The 15,535-nt window shown below is 51.6% G+C and overlaps 1 protein-coding gene across 1 annotated transcript in view; it reads left to right on the top strand.

The window, feature by feature from the left end:
* Positions 1-8,463, top strand: part of aldocb (aldolase, fructose-bisphosphate C, b) — a 37,882-nt gene extending 29,419 nt beyond the window's left edge. Inside the window, exons 7-8 of the mRNA XM_082957596.1 lie at positions 4,251-4,425; positions 8,456-8,463. Of these exons, the coding sequence (XP_082813722.1) occupies positions 4,251-4,425; positions 8,456-8,463 (183 nt within the window). The remainder of the gene's footprint in view (positions 1-4,250; positions 4,426-8,455) is intronic.
* Positions 8,464-15,535: the final 7,072 nt, after the last annotated feature.

Here is a 15,535-nt window from a genome sequence, read left to right as displayed (position 1 = left end):
ACCTGGCGACCCTGACCCAACCTGGAGACCTTTACCCAACCTGGCGACCCTGACCCAACCTGGAGACCTTGACCCAACCTGGCAACCCTGACCCAACCTGGCGCCCTTTACCCAACCTGGTGCCCCTGACCCAACCTGGCGCCCCTGACCCAACCTGGCGACCCTGAGCCAACCTGGCGACCCTGACCCAACCTGGCGACCCTGACCCAACCTGGCGCCCTTTACCCAACCTGGCGCCCTTTACCTAACCAGGCGACCCTGACCCAACCTGGCGACCCTGACCCAACCTGGTGCCCTTTACCCAACCAGGCGACCCTGACCCAACCTGGCGACCCTGACCCAACCTGGCGCCCTTTACCCAACCAGGCGACCCTGACCCAACCTGGCGACCCTGACCCAACCTGGCGACCCTGACCCAACCTGGCGCCCTTTACCCAACCAGGCGACTTTGACCCAACCTGGCAACCCTGACCCAACCTGGCGCCCTTTATCCAACCAGGCGACCCTGACCCAACCTGGCGACCCTGACCCAACCTGGCGCCCTTTACCCAACCAGGCGACCCTGACCCAACCTGGCGCCCTTTACCCAACCAGGCGACTTTGACCCAACCAGGCGACCTTGACCCAACCTGGCGACCCTGACCCAACCTGGCGCCCTTTACCCAACCTGGCGCCCCTGACCCAACCTGGCGACCCTGACCCAACCTGGCGACCCTGACCCAACCTGGCGACCCTGACCCAACCTGGCGACCCTGACCCTGACCCAACCTGGCGCCCCTGACCCAACCTGGCGCCCTTTACCCAACCTGGCGACCGTGACCCAACCTGGCGACCCTGACCCAACCTGGCGCCCTTTACCCAACCTGGCGCCCCTGACCCAACCTGGCGACCCTGACCCAACCTGGCGACCCTGACCCAACCTGGCGACCCTGACCCAACCTGGCGACCCTGACCCAACCTGGCGACCCTGACCCAACCTGGCGCCCCTGACCCAACCTGGCGCCCCTGACCCAACCTGGCGACCCTGACCCAACCTGGCGCCCTTTACCCAACCTGGCGACCCTGACCCAACCTGGCGACCCTGACCCAACCTGGCAACCCTGAGCCAACCTGGCGCCCTTTACCCAACCTGGCGCCCCTGACCCAACCTGGCGACCCTGAGCCAACCTGGCGCCCTTTACCCAACCTGGCGCCCTTTACCCAACCTGGCGACCCTGACCCAACCTGGCGACCCTGACCCAACCTGGCGACCCTGACCCAACCTGGCGCCCCTGACCCAACCTGGCGACCCTGACCCAACCTGGCGCCCCTGTCCTAACCTGGCGACCCTGAGCCAACCTGGCGACCCTGAGCCAACCTGGCACCCCTGACCCAACCTGGCGCCCCTGACCCAACCTGGCGACCCTGACCCAATCTGTCGCCCTTTACCCAACCTGGCGACCCTGACCCAACCTGGCGCCCTTTACCTAACCAGGCGACCCTGACCCAACCTGGCGACCCTGACCCAACCTGGCGCCCTTTACCCAACCAGGCGACCCTGGCCCAACCTGGCGACCCTGACCCAACCTGGCGCCCTTTACCCAACCAGGCGACTTTGACCCAACCAGGCGACCCTGACCCAACCTGGAGACCTTGACCCAACCTGGCAACCCTGAGCCAACCTGGCGCCCTTTACCCAACCAGGCGACCCTGACCCAACCTGGCGACCCTGACCCAACCTGGCGCCCTTTACCTAACAAGGCGACCCTGACCCAACCTGGCGACCCTGACCCAACCTGGCGCCCTTTACCCAACTTGGCGCCCTTTACCCAACCTGGCGACCGTGACCCAACCTGGCGCCTCTGACCCAACCTGGCGACCCTGACCCAACCTGGAGACCCTGACCCAACCTGGCAACCCTGACCCAACCTGGCGCCCCTGACCCAACCTGGCGACCCTGCCCAACCTGGCGCCCCTGTCTTAACCTGGCGACCCTGAGCCAACCTGGCGACCCTGAGCCAACCTGGCGCCCCTGACCCAACCTGGCGCCCCTGACCCAACCTGGCGCCCCTGACCCAACCTGGCGACCCTGACCCAACCTGGCGCCCTTTACCCAACCTGGCGACCCTGACCCAACCTGGAGACCATGACCCAACCTGGCGCCCCTGACCCAACCTGGCGCCCTTTACCCAACCTGGCGACCCTGACCCAACCTGGCGCCCTTTACCTAACCAGGCGACCCTGACCCAATCTGGTGCCCTTTACCTAACCAGGCGACCCTGACCCAACCTGGCGCCCTTTACCCAACTTGGCGACCATGACCCAACCTGGAGACCTTTACCCAACCTGGCGCCCTTTACCCAACCAGGCGACCCTGACCCAACCTGGCGACCCTGACCCAACCTGGCGCCCTTTACCCAACCAGGCGACCCTGACCCAACCTGGCGACCCTGACCCAACCTGGCGCCCTTTACCTAACCAGGCGACCCTGACCCAATCTGGTGCCCTTTACCCAACCTGGCGACCCTGACCCAACCTGGCGACCCTGACCCAACCTGGCGCCCTTTACCCAACTTGGCGCCCTTTACCCAACCTGGCGACCGTGACCCAACCTGGCGCCTCTGACCCAACCTGGCGACCCTGACCCAACCTGGAGACCCTGACCCAACCTGGCAACCCTGACCCAACCTGGCGCCCCTGACCCAACCTGGCGACCCTGCCCAACCTGGCGCCCCTGTCTTAACCTGGCGACCCTGAGCCAACCTGGCGACCCTGAGCCAACCTGGCGCCCCTGACCCAACCTGGCGCCCCTGACCCAACCTGGCGCCCCTGACCCAACCTGGCGACCCTGACCCAACCTGGCGCCCTTTACCCAACCTGGCGACCCTGACCCAACCTGGAGACCATGACCCAACCTGGCGCCCCTGACCCAACCTGGCGCCCTTTACCCAACCTGGCGACCCTGACCCAACCTGGCGCCCTTTACCTAACCAGGCGACCCTGACCCAATCTGGTGCCCTTTACCTAACCAGGCGACCCTGACCCAACCTGGCGCCCTTTACCCAACTTGGCGACCATGACCCAACCTGGAGACCTTTACCCAACCTGGCGCCCTTTACCCAACCAGGCGACCCTGACCCAACCTGGCGACCCTGACCCAACCTGGCGCCCTTTACCCAACCAGGCGACCCTGACCCAACCTGGCGACCCTGACCCAACCTGGCGCCCTTTACCTAACCAGGCGACCCTGACCCAATCTGGTGCCCTTTACCCAACCTGGCGACCCTGACCCAACCTGGCGACCCTGACCCAACCTGGCGCCCTTTACCCAACTTGGCGACCATGACCCAACCTGGAGACCTTTACCCAACCTGGAGACCGTGACCCAACCTGGCGCCCCTGACCCAACCTGGCGACCCTGACCCAACCTGGAGACCATGAGCCAACTTGGCAACCCTGACCCAACCTGGTGCCCTTTACCCAACCTGGCAACCCTAGCGCTACGCAACCTGGCACTAACTTAACCTCGCAACTCTAACACTAATGCAACCCTAACACAAACGCAACTCTATCACTAACACAACCTGGCAATAACCCAATTCCGAAACCCTAACACTAAAACCAACCTGGCAACCCTAACAATAACCTAACCTATCAACCCTAACCCAATTCTATCACTAACCCAACCTGGCAACCCTAACCCAATCTGGAAACCCTAACCCACTCCTATCACTACCCAACCTGGCAACCCTAACACAATCTGGAAACCGTAACCCAACCCTATCACTAACCCAACCTGGCAACCCTAACCCAATCTGGAAACCCTAACCCACTCCTATCACTACCCAACCTGGCAACCCTAACACAATCTGGAAACCGTAACCCAACCCTATCACTAACCCAACCTGGCAACCCTAACCCAATCTGGAAACCCTAACCCAACCCTAACACTCACCCAACCCTATTCCACCCTGGCAACCTGTTGAACATGATATGAGTTTCGGACCTCTCTTTCGCCGTCTCCCTCTTTCTCTGCAGGTTCTGTCTGCAGTGTACAAGGCCCTATCAGACCACCATGTCTATCTGTCTGTCTGCAGACCACCATGTCTATCTGTCTGTGTGCAGGTTCTGTCTGCAGTGTACAAGGCCCTATCAGACCACCATGTCTATCTGTCTGTGTGCAGGTTCTGTCTGCAGTGTACAAGGCCCTATCAGACCACCATGTCTATCTGTCTGTCTGCAGACCACCATGTCTATCTGTCTGTGTGCAGGTTCTGTCTGCAGTGTACAAGGCCCTATCAGACCACCATGTCTATCTGGAGGGGTCCCTGCTGAAGCCCAACATGGTGACTCCTGGACACTCCTGCCCCCAAAAATACACGAATGAGGAGATCGCCATGGCTACAGTCACTGCCCTCCGCCGTACCGTACCCCCTGCCGTCACAGGTACACACACACACACACACACACACACACACGCACGCACGCACGCACGCACAGGGTGTACAGACCTGGTCTATAGTAGTGCACTATGTAGGGAATAGGGTGCCATAGGGCTCTGGTCTAAAGTAGTGCACTATGTAGGGAATAGGGTGCCATAGGGCTCTGGTCTATAGTAGTGACCAACCAGAGAGAAGATAACATCAGATAGGGACCAATCAGATACTAGATTACATCAGACCGACACCAGGGTGTGAAGTGTTGCGTTCCAGTTAGGAATGAGTTAAGAAGAGAGGGATGAGAGAGGAGGGAGAAAGAGGAGAGAGATAGTGAGAGGAGGGAGTAAGAAGAGAGGGATGAGAGAGGAGGAGAGATAAGAGTGAGGGGAGAGTTGAGAGAGGAGGAAGAGGAGAGAGAGGGGGAGAGAGGAGAGAGATAGTGAGAGGAGGGAGAGCAAAAGAGAGAGAGAGGCGAAGAGAGAGACAGAGAGGAGAGAGAAAGGGGAGGGAGAGTGAGAGGAGGGAGAGAGAGAGAGGAGGGAGAGAGAGAGGAGGGAGAGAGAGAGGAGGGAGAGAGAGAGGAGGGAGGGAGAGAGAGAGGAGGGAGAGAGAGAGAGAGAGGAGAGGAGAGGAGGGAGAGAGAGAGGAGGGAGGGAGAGAGGAGGGAGGGAGAGAGAGGAGGGAGGGAGAGAGAGAGGAGGGAGAGATAGAGAGAGAGAGGAGAGAGAGAGGAGGGAGAGAGAGAGGAGGGAGGGAGGGAGGGAGGGAGAGAGAGAGGAGGGAGGGAGAGAGAGAGGAGGAGAGAGGAGGGAGAGAGAGAGGAGGGAGGGAGAGAGAGAGGAGGGAGGGAGAGAGAGAGGAGGGAGGGAGAGGAGGGAGGGAGAGAGAGAGGAGAGAGAGAGAGAGGAGGGAGGGAGGGAGAGAGGAGGGAGGGAGAGAGAGAGGAGGGAGGGAGAGAGAGAGGTACCAATGTCAGCTAGAGACTGAACACAAAGGGTGGAAAGGACAGTCAGCTAGTCTCATCTGTTTCTCACACACCTAACTATCTCGCTATCAATCAGTCAATCAATCGATCAATAAACTACTGATAATAACTTTATTAACATCTAAAACAGTTTGTGGGAATGGACCCAGTGTGTTGTCTAGGACTACTGCACTCCTCTGCTTTAAAGTACACAGTCAATGTGTTATTAGGTGTTGTGTTGTGAGAGCGACCGTGTAGTTATTATGGGATGCTTCTGTGTCTTACTCACCCCCCTCTTCCCCCACCGGTGGAACAGTCTGGAGGTGAGGGTGAATCCTATTGGCTGGTCTGGGTGGATTGTGGGGTTTATAGGGGGACCAGTAAGTCAGTCACTACTGTGTTGGAATACTGTGTACGTTTGTTGATGTTCCTTTGTTTGTTTGTTGTTCTCTAAAGCGCTTGCTGTGATGAATAGTGGAGAAAAAAAAAATTATCAGAAAATCTACAATAAATATTACAAAATAGTTAGAAACATTCGATGTGAATCGCTTTCTTCTTCGTCCTACTCTGCAGTCAACAAACAGCCTGTCAATCACAATAGTCACAGTAGGTTTATACCAGCCTGTCAATCACAATAGTCACAGTAGGTTTATACCAGCCTGTCAGTCACAATAGTCACAGTAGGTTTATACCAGCCTGTCAGTCACAATAGTCACAGTAGGTTTATACCAGCCTGTCAATCACAATAGTCACAGTAGGTTTATACCAGCCTGTCAGTCACAATAGTCACAGTAGGTTTATACCAGCCTGTCAGTCACAATAGTCACAGTAGGTTTATACCAGCCTGTCAATCACAATAGTCACAGTAGGTTTATACCAGCCTGTCAATCACAATAGTCACAGTAGGTTTATACCAGCCTGTCAATCACAATAGTCACAGTAGGTTTATACCAGCCTGTCAATCACAATAGTCACAGTAGGTTTATACCAGCCTGTCAGTCACAATAGTCACAGTAGGTTTATACCAGCCTGTCAGTCACAATAGTCACAGTAGGTTTATACCAGCCTGTCAATCACAATAGTCACAGTAGGTTTATACCAGCCTGTCAGTCACAATAGTCACAGTAGGTTTATACCAGCCTGTCAATCACAATAGTCACAGTAGGTTTATACCAGCCTGTCAATCACAATAGTCACAGTAGGTTTATACCAGCCTGTCAGTCACAATAGTCACAGTAGGTTTATACCAGCCTGTCAATCACAATAGTCACAGTAGGTTTATACCAGCCTGTCAGTCACAATAGTCACAGTAGGTTTATACCAGCCTGTCAATCACAATAGTCACAGTAGGTTTATACCAGCCTGTCAGTCACAATAGTCACAGTAGGTTTATACCAGCCTGTCAGTCACAATAGTCACAGTAGGTTTATACCAGCCTGTCAATCACAATAGTCACAGTAGGTTTATACCAGCCTGTCAGTCACAATAGTCACAGTAGGTTTATACCAGCCTGTCAATCACAATAGTCACAGTAGGTTTATACCAGCCTGTCAGTCACAATAGTCACAGTAGGTTTATACCAGCCTGTCAGTCACAATAGTCACAGTAGGTTTATACCAGCCTGTCAATCACAATAGTCACAGTAGGTTTATACCAGCCTGTCAGTCACAATAGTCACAGTAGGTTTATACCAGCCTGTCAATCACAATAGTCACAGTAGGTTTATACCAGCCTGTCAGTCACAATAGTCACAGTAGGTTTATACCAGCCTGTCAATCACAATAGTCACAGTAGGTTTATACCAGCCTGTCAATCACAATAGTCACAGTAGGTTTATACCAGCCTGTCAATCACAATAGTCACAGTAGGTTTATACCAGCCTGTCAATCACAATAGTCACAGTAGGTTTATACCAGCCTGTCAGTCACAATAGTCACAGTAGGTTTATACCAGCCTGTCAGTCACAATAGTCACAGTAGGTTTATACCAGCCTGTCAATCACAATAGTCACAGTAGGTTTATACCAGCCTGTCAATCACAATAGTCACAGTAGGTTTATACCAGCCTGTCAATCACAATAGTCACAGTAGGTTTATACCAGCCTGTCAATCACAATAGTCACAGTAGGTTTATACCAGCCTGTCAATCACAATAGTCACAGTAGGTTTATACCAGCCTGTCAGTCACAATAGTCACAGTAGGTTTATACCAGCCTGTCAATCACAATAGTCACAGTAGGTTTATACCAGCCTGTCAAGTCACAATAGTCACAGTAGGTTTATACCAGCCTGTCAATCACAATAGTCACAGTAGGTTTATACCAGCCTGTCAGTCACAATAGTCACAGTAGGTTTATACCAGCCTGTCAATCACAATAGTCACAGTAGGTTTATACCAGCCTGTCAATCACAATAGTCACAGTAGGTTTATACCAGCCTGTCAATCACAATAGTCACAGTAGGTTTATACCAGCCTGTCAGTCACAATAGTCACAGTAGGTTTATACCAGCCTGTCAGTCACAATAGTCACAGTAGGTTTATACCAGCCTGTCAATCACAATAGTCACAGTAGGTTTATACCAGCCTGTCAGTCACAATAGTCACAGTAGGTTTATACCAGCCTGTCAATCACAATAGTCACAGTAGGTTTATACCAGCCTGTCAATCACAATAGTCACAGTAGGTTTATACCAGCCTGTCAATCACAATAGTCACAGTAGGTTTATACCAGCCTGTCAATCACAATAGTCACAGTAGGTTTATACCAGCCTGCTCAATGTTCACGTCCAGCTCCCACACTACCGGTGCCACCAAGCAGGAGTATGGGAGTATGGTGGTGGGATCCATGGGCCGCTCCTCTGTGTCATACAGCCGGGACAGTGCGTCTGCCTTCGCGTTCTGGGAACCTGGTCTGTAAGAAAGGGTGAAAACAAAACGGGTGAAAAAACATGGCCCACCTTGCCTGGCGAGGGTTCAGTCTCCTCGCCGCCCGGATGTACTCCAGATTGCGGTGGTCAGTCCAGATGAGAAAAGGGTGTTTAGCCCCCTCAAGCCAATGTCTCCACGCCTCCAGGGCCCTGACGACAGCCAACAGCTCCCGGTCCCCCACATCATAGTTTCGCTCCGCCGGGCTGAGCTTCCTCGAGAAGAAGGCACAGGGGCGGAGCTTCGGTGGCGTGCCCGAGCGCTGAGAGAGCACGGCTCCTATCCCAGCCTCGGACGCGTCCACCACCACTATGAACGCCAAAGAGGGATCCGGATGGGCCAGCACGGGAGCCGAGGTAAATAGAGCCTTCAGGTAACCAAAAGCTCTGTCCGCCTCAGCCGACCACTGCTACCAAACCGTAACCCCCCTTCAGCAGTGAGGTAATGGGAGCCGCTACCTGACCTGACCAAAACCTCGGATAAACCTCCGGTAGTAGTTGGCAAACCCTAAGAACGGCTGCACCTCCTTTACCGTGGTGGGAGTCGGCCAATTACGCACGGCTGAAATGCGGTCACTCTCCATCTCCACCCCTGAAGTGGAAATGCGGTATCCTAGGAAGGAGACGGACTGCTGGAAGAACAGGCATTTCTCAGCCTTGACATACCGGTCATGCTCCAACAGTCGTCCAAGCACCCTGCGCACCAGGGACACATGCTTGGCGCGTGTAGCGGAGTATATCAGAATGTCATCGATATACAGCACTACACCCTGCCCGTGCAGGTCCCTGAAAATTTCGTCTACAAAGGATTGGAAGACTGATGGAGCATTCATCAACCAGTACGGCATGACGAGGTACTCATAGTGCCCTGAGGTGGTACTGAACGCCGTCTTCCACTTGTCTCCCTCCCGGGATACGCACCAGGTTGTAAGCACTCCTGAGATCAAGTTTGGTGAAGACAGGTGCATTGAAGGTGCATTGACTCAATCGTCGTGGCGATGAGAGGTAGCGGGTAACTGTACCTCACAGTTATCTGATTAAGGCCTCTATAGTCAATGCACGGGCGCAGACCTCCCTCCTTCTTCTTCACAAAAAAGAAACTCGAGGAGGCAGGTGAAGTGGAGGACCGAATGTAACCCTGACGCAGGGATTCGGAGACATATGTTTCCATAGCCACCATCTCCGCTTGTCACAGGGGATACGTGACTCCTGGGAAGTGCAGTGTCTACCAGGAGATTTATCGCACAATCCCCCCCGTCGATGGGGTGGTAATTGAGTCGCCTTCTTTTTAGAGAAGGCGAGAGCCAAATCGGCATATTCAGGGGGGATGCGCACGGTGGAGACCTGGTCTGGACTCTCCACCGTAGTAGCACCAACGGAAACCCCTAAGCACCTCCCTGAGCACTCTCACGACCATCCCGTGAGAGCCCTCCGTTGCCAAGAAACCAAGAAACAGTGGGGTTATTACAAGCTAATCAGGGTAGACCCAGCACCACGGGAAATGCAGGAGAGTCAATGAGAAGACTGATTCTCTCCGTGTCACCCTCCTGCGTCACCATGCCCAGAGGAGCGGTGGCCTCCCTAATCAACCCTGACCCTAATGGTCGACTATCTAAGGCGTGAACTGGGAAGGGCATAGCCACAGGACCGATGGGGATCCCTAAACTATGGGCAAATGATCTGTCAATAAAATTCCCAGCCGCGCCTGAATCGACGAGCGCCTTATGCTGGGAATGCGGGGAAAACTCAGGAAAAGTAACGAACAAAAATGTGTGTGCAACAGAGGGCTCTGGATGAGAATGGTGCCTTCTCACCTGGGGTGACGCCAGAGCGCCCTGCCTGCTGCCTCGAAACCCAGAGGAACCAACCCGACACCGACCGGCAGTGTGACCTCTGCGGCCACAGATGGTGCACGAGATGGAACCTCCTCTGGTCTCCCTGAGCGCAGCATCTCCCAGCTCCATGGGTATCGGAGAGGGGGTGCGAGGGGATGGAACCAACAGACCCCGATCTGGACGTCCGCGGGTAGCCATCAGGTTATCCAGCCGAATGGACAGGTCCACCAGCTGGTCGAAGGTAAGGGTGGTGTCCCTGCAGGCCAACCCTCGACGGACGTCCTCGCGCAAACTGCAGCAATAGTGGTCGATCAGGGTCCTGTCGTTCCATCCCGCTCCGGCGGCCAGGGTCCGAAAGTCCAAAGTGAACTGCTGGGCGCTCCTCGTCCCCTGCCGCAGGTGGAAGAGACGTTCACCCGCCGCTCTACCCTCGGGCGGGTGGTTGAAGACTGCCCGGAAGCGGCGGGTGAACTCCTCGAAGTCATCCAACACCGTATCTCCTTCTCCCCACACGGTGTTAGCCCACTCCAGAGCTCTCCCCGAGAGGCACGAGACGAGGGCGGACACCCTCTCCCTTCCCGAGGGAGCCGGGTAAATGGTGCCCAGGTATAAGTCCAGCTGTAATAGGAAACCCTGGCACCGTACCGCCGTCCCATCGTACTCCCCGGGAAGGGCGAGATGCATCCCACTGGGACCAGGTACAGGAGGGACGAGTAGCGGGAACCCCGGTTGTGCTGGTGGAGGCGCTGGAGGAACTCTCTGTCTCTCCCAGCGGTCCATGGTCTAGACGACGCGGTTCCATCGCGACGCCAAGATGGTGGATCATCGCCGCTTGCTCCTGGACACGCTCCTCTACCCCTATACCAGGGGCACCTGCTCCTGCTGACTCCATATAGTTGGTGTGGGATTCTGTAAGGGGTGCGTAACTGGTGGCAGGGAAGTCAGACGCAGGAGAGCAGAACTTAATAATAGCCGGAGCAGTTTAATAGTAAAACCAACGGCATAAGAAATACAAAATATGGGCACAATAACCCGATGCGCACCAGTCATAATAAATGTGCACAAGCACTTACAATAAACAATACCACACAAAGACATGGGGGGGAACAGAGGGTTAAATACACAACACGTAATGAGGGAAATGAAAAGCAGGTGCGTGGGAAAACAAGACAAAACAAATGGAAATTGAAAAATGGATCGGCGATGGCTAGAAGACCGGCGACGTCGACCGCCGAACACCGCCCGAACAAGGAGAGGCACCGCCCGAACAAGGAGAGGACCCGACTTCGGCAGAAGTCGTGACAGGTATTATGAAGGTCAAAACTAGAGCTTTCAAGTGTCTGATATTTAGAATTCAAGAAATAGGTTCTAGCAATATTTGTTTTAATCCCTTGCCTGTTTGCCTGTGAGCCAATGCCACAGATGTTAGAACATTTTGACAAATTAAGTGTGTAACAAATCTGAGTAGGTTGATGTGTATGATATTGGATGTGATATCATGAGAGTGTGTACGATGTCTGTATAAGAGTAAGACTATAATGTGTGATGTCCAAATAAATAATAACTCTGCCAATTTGCATGGTTGAGTGTCTCTGTGTGTAACATGTAGTGCGTATAGCCTTAATATTCATAATTGTAATCTATATCGTATCACCATCATCGTTGAATCATAATTATCTTTAACATCATTGAACAACACATCCCAGCATTTCCATAGCAATTGACGTTTCACATGATCATGAAAGAGACCTTGCATTACTCTGGAGACGGCTTCACTACAGTACAAATGTATTGCGTACAATATGTTACTATTCCCCAATGCCCCTATTCTGATATCTTCCCCTTGCTTGTTGTAAACATATATAAACATGTAGACAAATACATAAAAAAGATAGACAAACAAGAAACACATTAAATTATAAAACAGTTCTCGACAATAGAGAGAGAGGGAGAGAAGAGATGAGAGAACGAGAGAGTGAGATAAGAGAGCGAGATCAGGTGTGTATGTATTAGTCCGTATGTGTAAGCAAGCATGTAATTGAGTATGTGTGTTCATATCCACTTCATAATGTTCAGATATTTTTACAGTTCCCATACCTTATTTTTTTTTCGTAACCTGAAATCCCTGTAGAATTTAGTACAGCCACGGAGTTATGGAGCTGTCTCGGAATAGCTGTCCATCTATAAAGAGTTTGTCCACAATGATAAAGGCACGCTTACCCTTCTCCCTCTGTTGCCTCTGTACAGGATACAGTCTCTTACGACGTTTGTTTATCTCCCTTGGAAATTGGTCATTGAGCCTGTATTTGGTCCCTTTAAGCTCCTTCCTCTGCTTTTGATCAGCTCCTTTTGTTGGTAGTGTTCAAATGTTGTGATGATCGGTCGGGGACCCTTGGTCTTGTCGCTCCGAGCTCCAAGTCTGTGTACTCGGTGGAAAGCCACCTTGTTTACAGTCTCTATAGGAAGTTTCAAGTCAGATTGCATGAATTCTCTGATCGCACCCTCTGGATTATTGGATGCGTCCTCAGGAATCCCAGAAAATATTAGATTTTCACACATGCTACGACTTTGTATGTCTAGTAGTGACTCCTTCATCACCCTGGTTTCCCTGAGTAGACTATCCGTGTTGGAATCGTGGATTTTTACCTTGTTCTCTCCTTGGAGAGTGAGAATTTCACTCTGGCTAAACTCCAGATTCCAGCCAAAGCACTAGCCTCTACCTCAATTGTAAGTAAACCGTCCGTGTCTGTAGATGAATCTGTTTTTCTTTTTTTTTGTCGGGTTAGAGTTCTTTTGTGAGGTGGTCAGATCTTTCCATGATGGAGTATGTTGTTCCTCCATAGCGTAAAGCTGTTGGTACTCATCGATTTCCCTCAGGATCTCCTTAGTATCCAGATTAACTCTATACTGTGTCATGACGTTGGCCTCTTTTGGTACAGGGAGGACAGTTGACCCCCTCCCTTTTGCACCACCACCCAACCTACCTTCCCCCACAACCCAGGCCCTGTGTGTAAAGGGTTGTAAAAACTCTAAAATTCCAGGAGAGTCTCTGGCCACATGGCCCATAGAGAGACAAAGGAAATTCTTCCAACTCATAGAATTGGAGAGCCGAGCGACATTGTGTGTGCTGGAGAAGGTATGGAAGATTGGTGAAGAATCCAGCTACGAACTGATCCGCTTGGTACAATTTTGTGATACTCAGAAGAGACAATAAAGCCATATTACCATAAAACTGTTTATATAATAGCATCAGCTTGAGACTTGCATCATAAGGGTTGTATAGAATGTATTAATAAGGATAAAGCTTTTGTAAGACATGAGATGCTATTGTACTGATGTTAATGTGATAGAATTGTATTTCTGTAACCAAGTCTAGCTCAGTCATAGGCACGCCCCAGGGACACATACAGGACCAGGCGTCATTTGACAAGCCTGTTCGATGGGCACTATAAAACACCCCCTGATTTACATTTCCACAGACCAGGCCTCCACTCCATTGCGAGTTGGCCCATAGGTTTGACCATCCAAGTACTCTACTGAAAGTGAACTATACCACGTGGTTAACTTTTAGACTATCGATACCGACAGAATAAGAACAAGTCTTTGATATTAATTATTAGTCTGCAGCTAAGTAAATTATATCATCGAACGCGAAGACCAACGAAACATCCATTCTATAACGACATTAATGAATGTCGCTTTGAAAGATCCATTCTAACCGAGAGAGAGACTCTCCAACAGAACCGAACTCTCCAACAAAGAACGACGACACACTGAGCGTAAATATATATTGATTGCAATTGTTCCCGAATGAGTGAGTCTTCAATTGTCAATTGTTAATATTAATGAACTCTGTGTAACTTCTCAGCTGACCGTTTATGACCCATTGTTCAACAGGCCGACCTGCCTGTTTAGCCCACAAGGCCACATTCCTCTACCAATCCTTTGTGACGATAATTACTGTTTGTATGTTTTCTGTTAATTACTTAGTGTAGTAAATAAATGATTTTAAGACAATTGATGTATGGATGATTTTAGTAAAGACTGGGTTCGTGCAGATACAACAATTTACGACGTTTGGAATGAGACTGGACGCGAGGTAAAATACACCATTTAAACCAGAAGATAATCGGCCTATACTATAATAGAATAGAATATTATAGTACAGGAAAGTTATATTAGGAAAATTATAGCTTTGTAATCTGAATATTCTCCTTGGTGCCCCGATCTCCTAGTTAATTACAATTAAACGATTAATCAGTTTAATCGCGTGATAATAATTACAGGGAGCTAATTGATAAACATATCTTCCGTTTAATGATACTCCCAAAGACACGACACCTGGTAGTCTCCACCTGTTGTTTACCAAGCATTTCACTGGTAGCCTACACCTGTTGTTTTTTGCAATTTGTTCCAGTCATTGGCAGCAGAGAATTGGAAGGAAAGACAGCCAAAGGAGGAATTGGCTTTGGGGGTGACCAGTGAGCTGAGATAAGGTGGGGCTTTACCTAGCAAAGACTTATAGATGACCTGGAGCCAGTGGGTTTGGCGACGAATATGAAGCGAGGGCCAGCCAACGAGAGCATACAGGTCGCAGTGGTGGGTAGTATATGGGGCTTTGGTGACAAAACGGATGGCACTGTGATAGACTACATCCAGTTTGCTGAGTTGAGTGTTGGAGGCTATTTTGTAAATTACATTGCCGAAGTCGAGGATCGGTAGGATGGTCAGTTTTACGAGGGTATGTTTAGCAACATGAGTGAAGGATGCTTTGTTGCGAAATAGGAAGCCAATTCTTGATTTAATTTTGGATTGGAGATGCCTAATGTGAGTCTGGAAGGAGAGTTTACAGTCTAACCAGACACCTAGGCATTTGTAGTTGTCCACATATTCTAAGTCAGAACCGTCCAGAGTAGTGATGCTAGTCGGGCGGGAGGGTGCGGGCAGCGATCGGTTGAAGAGCATGCATTTAGTTTTACTTGCATTTAAAAGCAGTTGGAGGCTACGGAAGGAGTGTTGTATGGCATTGAAGCTCGTCTGGAGGTTAGTTAACACAGTGTCCAAAGAAGGGCCAGATGAATACAGAATGGTGTCGTCTACGTAGAGGTGGATCAGAGAATCACCCGCAGGAAGAGCGACATCATTGATGTATACAGAGAAAAGAGTCGGCCAGAGAATTGAACCCTGTGGCACCCCCATAGAGACTGACAGAGGACCGGACAACAGGCCCTTCGATTTGACACACTGAACTCGATCTGAGAAGTAGTTGGTGAACCAGGCGAGGCAATCATTTGAGAAACCAAGGCTATTGAGTCTGCCGATAAGAATGCGGTGATTGACAGAGTCGACAGCCTTGGCCAGGTCGATGAAGACAGCTGCACAGTACTGTCTTTT

Source organism: Salmo salar, chromosome 11 (assembly GCF_965601325.2).
Source record: "Salmo salar chromosome 11, fSalSal1, whole genome shotgun sequence".
Lineage (NCBI taxonomy): Eukaryota > Metazoa > Chordata > Actinopteri > Salmoniformes > Salmonidae > Salmo > Salmo salar.
Note: the sequence above shows the minus strand (reverse complement) of the source record. Positions and strands in the feature narration are given on the sequence as shown.